The 9,832-nt window shown below is 39.8% G+C and overlaps 1 protein-coding gene across 1 annotated transcript in view; it reads left to right on the top strand.

Moving 5' to 3' along the window:
* Positions 1-5,023, top strand: part of LURAP1L (leucine rich adaptor protein 1 like) — a 42,096-nt gene extending 37,073 nt beyond the window's left edge. The window contains exon 2 of the mRNA XM_003782884.2: positions 4,281-5,023. Coding sequence (XP_003782932.1) covers positions 4,281-4,655 — 375 coding nt within the window. The 3' untranslated portion in view covers positions 4,656-5,023. The remainder of the gene's footprint in view (positions 1-4,280) is intronic.
* Positions 5,024-9,832: the final 4,809 nt, after the last annotated feature.

Genomic DNA, 9,832 nt, shown 5'->3' with positions numbered 1-9,832 from the left:
AAAAAAAAAAAAAAAAAAAAAAGAAGAAGAAAAAGAAGAAAGAAAGAAATGTTAGTCGGGTTCCTCTGAATTCAGTCTTCATTGCTGAGAAGATTTAATTTTTGTTCAAAGGGCTGTTTTTCCATCTCCATGGAGTCTTATGGTTCACTGGGGCTTGGAATAAAACCCCCTGATATTTTTTTTCTTGATGTATATAAGTCCTATATGTTAAGCCAGTTTGCCAGAGGCCACCCAGGAAGACATGTGGAAGGCTGGACTTGGCCACATGCCCCTCATATGACATCAAAAAGAAATCACCTTGGTTAGCAACTTCCTGACTAACTAAAAACTTGACTCGATTCTTTCCTGAATTCCATCATGCCAACTCATCACCTTTACATTCTCTCATTAACGAAATAAGTGGCCTAAAAGAAAAAGTTCCTGGGAAAGTTAACTACCACCTACTAATAATATTTGCTGTTTCAAGATCCCTTATTTCAAGTTCTACCACTGACCCAGCTCCTCATCTATCAGAAAATGACATGAAATCTCAGCATTCTTTCTGTAGTATGAAGACCTGTTATGCCACAATCCTGAAGCAGGAGAGACTTAGGTTGAAGGTGAAGCAGGTGAAGGGCCAGAGTTGGGTGGGGACGTGAAGAAGGAAAGGGGAAAGGACATCCAGTTGTCTGGGGATCCAACAGTCCCAATCTTATTTTTTTCTTCTGTTTTTTGGTATTTGTCTTGTTTGTCTGTTTCCTTTGTTCAATGTATTTCAGCAAGTGTTTACAGAACACCTGTGCTGGGCCACTACCACTTATCACCTCTGAACAAACAGAATGATGTTTGGAGTGTGACTCACACCTTGAAGTCCACTTCCTTCTAGAGATAATATCTCACACTCCATAAATTTAAGCTAGGAATAACCTCACGCCAGTCATGCTGAGTTTAAATTCTGTGAATGAATAGAAATGACACGATATGCTAGGAATGCTCCAACACCGAAACGTTCTTTCCTAAGCTTCCTCTGTTTTTCCTCTCAAGTCACATCACTGACCAACAGCAAAACCCCAGATTCCTGACAGATAGATGGTCCAATCTGATGCAAAGTTGGTAAACCAAGGCCAGCACCCACTATGCGCCAGCAGGCTTCGTGGTCTTGGCACAGAGTAGTGTACAAGGCAGATGAAGTCCCCTGCATCTGTGCCAAGCGCTTCCATGTCCGTGGCTGCGATAGGAAATAACATATAAGCACAATAAACAGGACGATTTCAACTAGTCGCAAATACTATGAAATAATACACACGAAAACATAACATAAAACAGCATGGGGATGGGACATCGTGATTGTGGGCTGTCCAAAAACATGATATTTAAGCTCAGACCCTGTGGAAAGTCCCAACTCTCAAAATCCTTAAAGTTGCAGAACCCTGTACGACCCCAACCGAAGGAACCACATGGTTTTGTGCCGCCAGGGACAGGCTGCTCTGTTCTCAGTTGACAGCTAGATCTCATAAAGACTGACACGAATAGCAGTGAGGACAGGCAGGGCAGCTTAGAGACAGAAATGACATTGTGATGTGATTCTTTGGTGGATAATTTCGAGGCCATCAGGAGCATAACTGCACCTTTGTGCTTAGAGAAAACAGCGGGGCCAGGCACGGACTCCTGCGCCAGGGGCACCTGCTGACAGACCAGCTGCCATGAGAACTGGCACACCCAGTGCTCCCACCGCGGGAAGCTGTTTACTCTCTCACTGGAGGACGCAGGGTTAGACCCAGTTAAATGTATAATCATTGTCAGCCGCATCAACACATTCTAACTGACTTGCTTTCGTCATTTTTTTTTCCCTCGAACAGTGGTTCGATGGCTTGTGAATGTTTGGCCTTCAGAAGAGTGCCTTATTTGAATAAATCATTTCAGGGTCAAAGGAAGCTTTTCAACTTCCCTTTCATTCTTAGTTCTCGGTAAAATTGAGAAATGTGTATTCGATGCAGCCAATGTGTATGTCAGACAAAAATTTCTGACAAAAGATTTACTCTTAAGTGTATTAAGCCTTGAGCTGTGGGAACATGGCGTATTACTGCCTTAAGAGCTAAAGTTATGACTATTTTACAGGCTAAATGACAATGCTCAGTGGCAGTATACAAGAGTGCAAAGTTAGGAGGTATTGTGAGATACAAACTTAAAGGACTGGAGGGGGGAAGTGGGCCAGCAGAGGAAGCTGGAGCCAGCAAATAGCACTTGACCAAAGAAGCAGGACTTGAAGATGGGGACGATATGGAGAGGAAGAGAGTGAAGTATTTCAGGTGAGGGATATAATGGGCCCATTTTCACAGAATGGGGTGGAGACCTGAAAAATGCAGCTGTGGTTCATTTGGGGAGCTGTTAGGAAATGGTGAGGCTGGCACTGCACCAGGCCTTTCAAGGGGCACCAGGTTCCATCAGCTACAGATGCCTGTGGGAGAATTTTGTAAGAGTTTGACTCATATTGATTTCCCGGGATGCTCAGTGGACCTAGGCAAATTGTTGGTGACCTAGGTAAATATTTGTATTGTTTGTAACTTGACCAGTGTCATAGTGGCTCACGGGGGTGTGTGAATTTGAACATAAAGACTGTGAGAAAGTCCTCTCCCCCCATCCAAAGTCATTGCAAGGTCATTGAAACAGGACCACAAACAGAGAAGCAGCTCAAGACCAAGTTCACATCCTCTGTTCCGAGCAGCTCAGAGAGAAATGCCTTTCACTGTTACTCTCTATGCAGTTATTTTTGGCCTTTTCTCAGACGAGATGAGGAAGTTACTCAAATCACTTTAATAGTCCAGCAAAATTAAGGGTTTTCAATTTGTACTTTATACTTTTAACATTTATACTCACGTATATTTTTAAACCCTTAATCTCGAATGTCTTAGCGTCACGAGTGGAATTTCCACCCTTCCTAATGTTTGTTCACAATGTTCCCTCAATGCAAAACTCCCCCTTTAGTACGGCTTAACTCCTCACCAGGAAATATTTTTGCGATATGAATGCATGCTTGTGAAAACAATGGGCTTCTTTCTCCTTTATGGCTTGAGTCATTCAAGAATGAGTGTCTTTGATAATTCTAGGAACCAACACAAAGCTGAATTAGCCTGGATCTTGAAGAAAGAATTAGCTTGGCTTAGTCTTTGTGGTTAGTGCTCCAACTGGAGGAACAGGAAGAATCCATTTCCAAGTCATAAAGAATGTGATTAGGACCTCTAGTGGACAGAGATGTCCCTGCCTCCCAGGGCAGGTGCTGACAGGATCCAAACCTCTTCAATTCCAACAAGAACAGGGGCAATGATGGGAGTTCTTGCAGCTCCTGCCCCCCAAACCACTACACCCTTGAAGTTAGCAAATGTTCCATTTACACTGTGAGATCCACGAAGAGCCTCTGCTTTGTGACCATGGAGACTGGTTCCTCTGAAGTAACTTAGAACTTTCAAAAGGACCAAAAACCCTGAAGGCAGTTTAGGGAATTTTAGAACCTTCCCTGAGTCTTATGTCCCAATTTGTTTGGGGTGCCCCTGATGTATCTGAAATGATTAATCAAATCCACATCAATATTTGCACACGTCATCTCATAAACTAGCTCAGCCTAGTGTATCAGGACCTTTTCATCCAAACATTAATTTGGTTCTTAAAAGCAAAAGCAATATTCAGGACTACGTTGATATAATCAGAAAGAGTAGAATACAGGCCTTTCTAGTGCTTTTAACTCTTTTCTGTAGATTTTTCTTTCTTCATATGTAAAATGAAGACAAATATAATAATGTAGTATTATGAGATTTTACTAATGAATGTTCAGGTTTTATAATGATGCTTGGCACATTATGATTTAATAAGTGGAGACTTTTATGATGTTTATGAAGACTCTTTAATTTCTACACCTTCCTCTTCTCCTCACATTCAGGATCCACGCACATGTTCTCATGTAAACATGGATAAACTAATAATCTAGCCAGAGAGAGAATAAAGATTCTAGCAGAGGACCTGCTGTTCAATAGGATACGTGCAGGCAACTCAGACAGGGTCAGGGATAAAATGGGAATGTTGTTGTCCCTTTTGGAACTAGACACATCTGGCAGGAAGTAAGTTCTTTGATTATGGCTCCTAATTAAATCATCAGTCAGCAATTTTCAAAAAGATCCTGAGATCAAGTGTGCTTATATTCTGTGAATTTAAAATTCTGGACTGCAGCAGTCTGAATCCATATGTATGTGGGGTTGTTTAAGAATAAAGAATAAGGCACGTCTTTCTTCTCCCCCTCTTCTCCACAGGTTAACCTCAGAGCCACAGACGTCAGGCTCATGCGCCAGTTGCTGGTTATCAACGAGAGCATCGAGTCCATCAAGTGGATGATTGAAGAGAAAGCCACCATCACCAGCAGAGGCAGCAGTCTCAGCGGCAGTTTGTGCAGCTTGCTGGAGAGTCAGAGCACCTCCTTACGCGGCAGCTACAGCAGCCTGCACGACGGCAGTGATGGGCTGGATGGCATCTCTGTGGGAAGCTATCTGGACACTTTGGCCGACGATGTCCCAGGCCATCAGACCCCATCGGACTTGGACCAGTTCAGCGACAGTTCCATAATAGAGGACTCTCAGACCCTGCACAAGCGTCCCAAATTGGACTCTGACTACTACTGCTTTGGCTGATTACCCAGTTTTTTGCATGGGACTGGTGTGCAATTAACTTGTATTTATCCTTCTTCTCCGCTGCTATATTTTTGGTGTGATTTTTTTTTTTAAATAAGACAACCTTTCTAAAAGAAGCTTATTTTGAAATTGCTTAATGGTGTTTCTGTTGCTCCTAATACTTCTCATGTGAACTGATTTTGCTCTGTTACATCTCTATTTTTATTTATTATGATGATTTTTCTCCCTTCTTTTACAATGGCACAAATAGAGTAGGGGGAAAAGAATAAGCAATAATTATGTCTTTGCTTTTGTTTTCAGAGCAAGGGGTCAGGGATTACAAAACTACTTTGCTAAAATTTTACAATAAACCAAAGTCTGATAACAGTCAATTTTGTTGCTTATGTTCTTAAATGATTTAAGCTTTTATCTTCAATAAGATATGGAGATATATTACTGTTTACATATTAGGTTGAACAAAATGCCTGGAGCTACAACATCTTAGTGTATAATCAGCAGTGCTATCACTTATAAGACCCAACCAGGTATATGCAATCTGTTCAACTCACCTTCGTGTTGATACATCTAATTAGCTTTTTGTCATCAGTGATTATAATCCAAACCATAGACTTATCTATGCAATAATATGTATTATTTTCCCAATTTAAATACTTGAGATTAGGTAAATAGATAATTAGAAGCAACAATGTCCCAAATTTAATGGTATTTTGAGATTCTGGTAACATTTACTTCTATGCATTTTTCAATACTAACAGGATGTGTAAACATATAGAATACATCCACGGAGATGGATGAGTAGATAGATAGATATAATTATAGTGGAAAAGTAGAATCATTCTTTCATCCTAGGATGGATTAAAAAAAACTCTTAGTTTTCTGAAAGGATACCTGACAATATACAACTCGTGGTAAGTGAACATTAGTTTTGATGTGATATTAATCATCTGCATTTTTTTTTGGTAATTCCTAGAAAGGGAATGTAATTAAAATTTCAAGCTGTTCTTCATAATTATGTATGTTTTTGCACTAAACACTTTGCAATACAAATCAAAAAGTCTTCCCATTTACGACAGAGACTGTCCATATGCAAGAAATGTCTTCTCCCAAATTTCCTCTAGGAATTTTAAACAAATTTATTATTTGTTTCAAATATAGATATTGTTATTCACTTTCCAATTGTAACCTTTCAGGGACTATACTTTGTGTTGACCTTTTCCCATAAATTGATTAATGTAGTCCTTGATCACAATGATTGCATTGTGTGGGGATTGTCACTATTCCATATTTGAGGAAACTAGGGCACATAGAAGGCACATGACTATAGCAAATCTCCTAGTAACTATGAAAGCTAGTACTTAAACTTAGGTCTGCCAGGCTGCCTTACCCCTTTTTTCCTTATTTATTTATCTATGATGAAATCTTGCTCTGTTGCCCAGTCTAGAGTGCCATGGCATCAGCCTAGCTCACAGCAACCTCAATCTCCTGGGCTCAAACGGTACTCCAGCCTCATCCTCCTAAGTAGCTGAAACTATAGGAATCTGCCACAACATCTGGCTATTTTTTTATTATAAAATAGAAAGAGATGGGTTGATCTCTTACTCAAGCTAATCTCTAAGTACCAAGCTCAAGCAATTCTTCTACCTCGGCCTCCCGGAGTGCTAGGATTACAGGTTTGAGCCACCTTGACTGGACATTCTGTCCTACTCCTAATAATAACACTCAGTAACCTTTTTGGTACTTATTGATATTAGATCATAAAATGTGTATAATAAAGCAAATTTAAGCCTATGACCAAATATATATATGCAACCAATTTTCCTCCAATCAGTGGGACTCAAGTTTTGTAGTACTGTATTCACTGAACCTTTCTAGAAATATATGTCCCGTGTCAGTTTTATGCTTGTAGATGAATTAGGGAGTTGGCCATCCACCCACCATTCCTAATATATCCATCTCCTATTCTATGTACTTTTTTTTACGTTCAACTTAGTAAAAGCTGGTTGGTTGATTATTTTGTTTGGTTTTAATCTGGAATCAAACCAAATAATTTTTAGCACATATTGCTTACCTTATTAAAATTCAAGGGTATACATCAAGACATAGTAGAGAAAGCATCCAAGCCAATGAATTTCAAACAGAAGGTAATGAAATATGTAACCATATGTCTACAGAATCGCAGGGAGAATATTCTCACCAGGAGGGAAGCAGGCAGGCAGCAAGAGCACGAGACATCAAGAGCAATTCCAGCTCCTTCAAAACCCAGCATTTGCCTTAAAGAAGCCAGGCACAGGAAAGACAATTTCTGTTCTCAGATCACAGTTTCCAATTCTAAATTCAATCTTGTAAATTTGTTTTGCACCCTCCTTGTCCAACCAACTTCCCCTGCTATGTGTCTATCCCATACCCTCAACAAATGTCCCTTCTGTTAAAGGAAATGAAAAAAACACATGACTATAATGTGGAAGAAGGGTGTAGAATAGTTTTCGCTTATGGATTGTATTTTAAGGAAACTGTAATGAACATTGGCAGAACACTTGAGAATTTTTTTGGCTCTATGAGTTTCAATATTTTACATGCTACACATTTTTCAGAAAAGATGGGGCATTTTATAATTATACTACATATTATAAATTGCACAATGGAGGTATATGAAATCACATATAAGGCAATAGTGTTTTAATAGTTGATTTTACTAAGAGGAGGGGAAAAGGCAATTAAACAGCACTAATTACTAACATAGTCATTGGTTGCCAGTAATGCGTAGAAGTACCTCATTTTCAACAAAAGAATCTCCATAACTAACCTCTGACCTGGAGCATTTGATATCTGCTCTCTGTCAGCACCAGAGGAAATGGGGTAACAACTTAAATCAAAAGTGTCTTTTAAACTATTCTGCCTGCACTGAGTTATGTTTTCCCAGAGGAGATGGAATTTTCCAGAATTACATTAACTCTTCATTTTTATGGACTTAGTCTTCTAAGGGAAAGAAAATAATTGGATGTAAGGAATTTAGACAAGTTAAAGCTAGTACATTTTTAGTGTCTGAAAATAAAGGAATTCTAAATGACCAACCTAGAAGTCTTAAGTAAACTTCAAAGAAACCTCAAGGTGTATATTACCAGTCAGGCCCAAACTGCATAGTATAAAGTTGTGAGCATTCATCAGTGTTTCCCAATGCAACAGAGATTCTTTACTGTTGAGTGGACTATAAAGACACTTGCTAATGGATCACTTGAGCCCAGGAGTTCGAGTCCAGCTCAAGCAATGTAGTGTGGACTCCTAGCTCCAAATAAAATAAAATAAAATAATTCTTTTCAGATCCTCATTGTACAGTCACCTCAGTAACAGAACACACTTTTGATCCTTCCTTTTTTAAAGAATGGAAGTGGCTTCCATTCCCCACTGCCTAGTTGACTGCCATTTGCAGTGCTGTTTGTCCTTGTTTTTCTTTCCTTGTTTTCAAATGCAAGCGTCCCTGGTCCCAGTTGTCTTCCACAATGGCTCCACCTGAGGAATTCATCCAGTTTCAGTTTTAAATGTCATCTGTGTGCTGAGATTTCTAAATGTATGTCTCTAGCCCCAATCCCTCCCCTGAATGCCAGTCTGCCTTGTCTAAATGCTCCCACTGCATCACTATGTGATGTCTGGTAAACACTTCAATATGAATAGATCCAAAACTGAAATTTCACATAGTTCAAAATCTTTTACCGTTTGTAAATAAATGATGCCTCCACTCATCAAATTCTCAGCCCAAATCCTTAAAATCATCTTTGGTTACTCTTTTTTCCTCACAAAACCAAATCATGTGCGCTCCACCTTAGAAATATATCCAGAGTCCTGCAAATTCTTCACACCATCACTGCTGCCCCTCTGATCCAAGTCACCACCACTCCCTCCTGGGACTATTGCAATAGGCCTGTTTCCTTGCTTCCAGCTTTGCCTTCCTCATAGTCAGTTCTCAACACAGCAGAGAAATCTCTTAAGATTTGCCACCCTCTATTCCAACTGTGAAAGAGGCTTTCATATTCCTTAGAGCAGAGATCCTCAAACCTTTTAAACAGGGGACCAGTTCACTGCCCCTCAGACAGGTCCACTACTAAGCAGAACAGGCAATGGTGACAAAAACACCTGGCAGTCCGGATAAATGTCCTAGGTGAACTGCATGTGGCCAGTGGGCCGTAGTTTGAGGATGCCTGCTAGAGTCTAGTCCAAATGTTTAACATGGACAAAAATCCTGTGCAATCTGTCATCCTTCTGCCTGTCCGATCTCGTCTTTTACCTTTCCTCCCTCAGCCCCAGGAAACCTCTTTTGCAATCTTGCTATTGCTTAAAAATTTTAAAATCTAAGCATGTTCCCCCCACAGAATCTTTGCACCTCTCCCCTTCTTTGTGTAGAATATTCTTCTCCTAAATACTCATAAGCTCTGATCCCTTAGTTGTTTGTAGTCTCCAATTAACTGGCACATGGTCTAAAAGGACCTCGCTCTGGCACTTTTTCCTCTTGTTTTTCTTCATAGTCCTTATCAGCTTATTACATTAGAATGTAAGGTCTGTGAGAGGAAGAACTTTGCTTAGTTCACTGCCATATCTTCCAGAATCTAGAAAATTATCTATCACATAGTAGACACCAAATAAATATTTTTTTTATCAAAACAACTAGTAATCATTTTCTGAATGCCTTTTAGATACCAAGCAAAGACTGTGCTAGGTTTTGGGGGGCAAAGATACAAAATATATGAATGCTACCCTCAAAGAGTTGATCCATCTAATATATTTCTCTAGCAGAAAGAACAATTTCCTATACCTCTGCTCCAAAAATGCCCATGTCCTAATCACTGGAACCTGGGAACATATTACCTCCCATGGCAAAAGCAACTTCGCAGATGTGATTAAGCTATAGATCTTGAGATGGAAAAATTTGTGATTAAGCTAAGACTCTTGAGATGGAAAGATGACCATGGATTCCCTGAGTGGGCCTTATGAGAGAAAAGAGTGTCAGAGTAAGAGTGTGAAAGAGAGAGGGACAGAAGTGAAGATGTGCCAAATGTTATGTTGCTGTGAGGATAGGAGAAGAGGTTGTGAGCCAAGGAACACAAACAGCACAGTTGCTATTTCTCAACAGAGACTGACGCATCAATCTTACATTATTTCTATAATCACACTTATCGTTGTTTAAA

This window comes from Otolemur garnettii, unplaced genomic scaffold (assembly GCF_000181295.1).
Source record: "Otolemur garnettii isolate 467f Iridium unplaced genomic scaffold, OtoGar3 scaffold00006, whole genome shotgun sequence".
Lineage (NCBI taxonomy): Eukaryota > Metazoa > Chordata > Mammalia > Primates > Galagidae > Otolemur > Otolemur garnettii.
The sequence above is the reverse complement of the archived record's forward strand: the minus strand, read 5'-3'. Positions and strand labels throughout refer to the sequence as shown.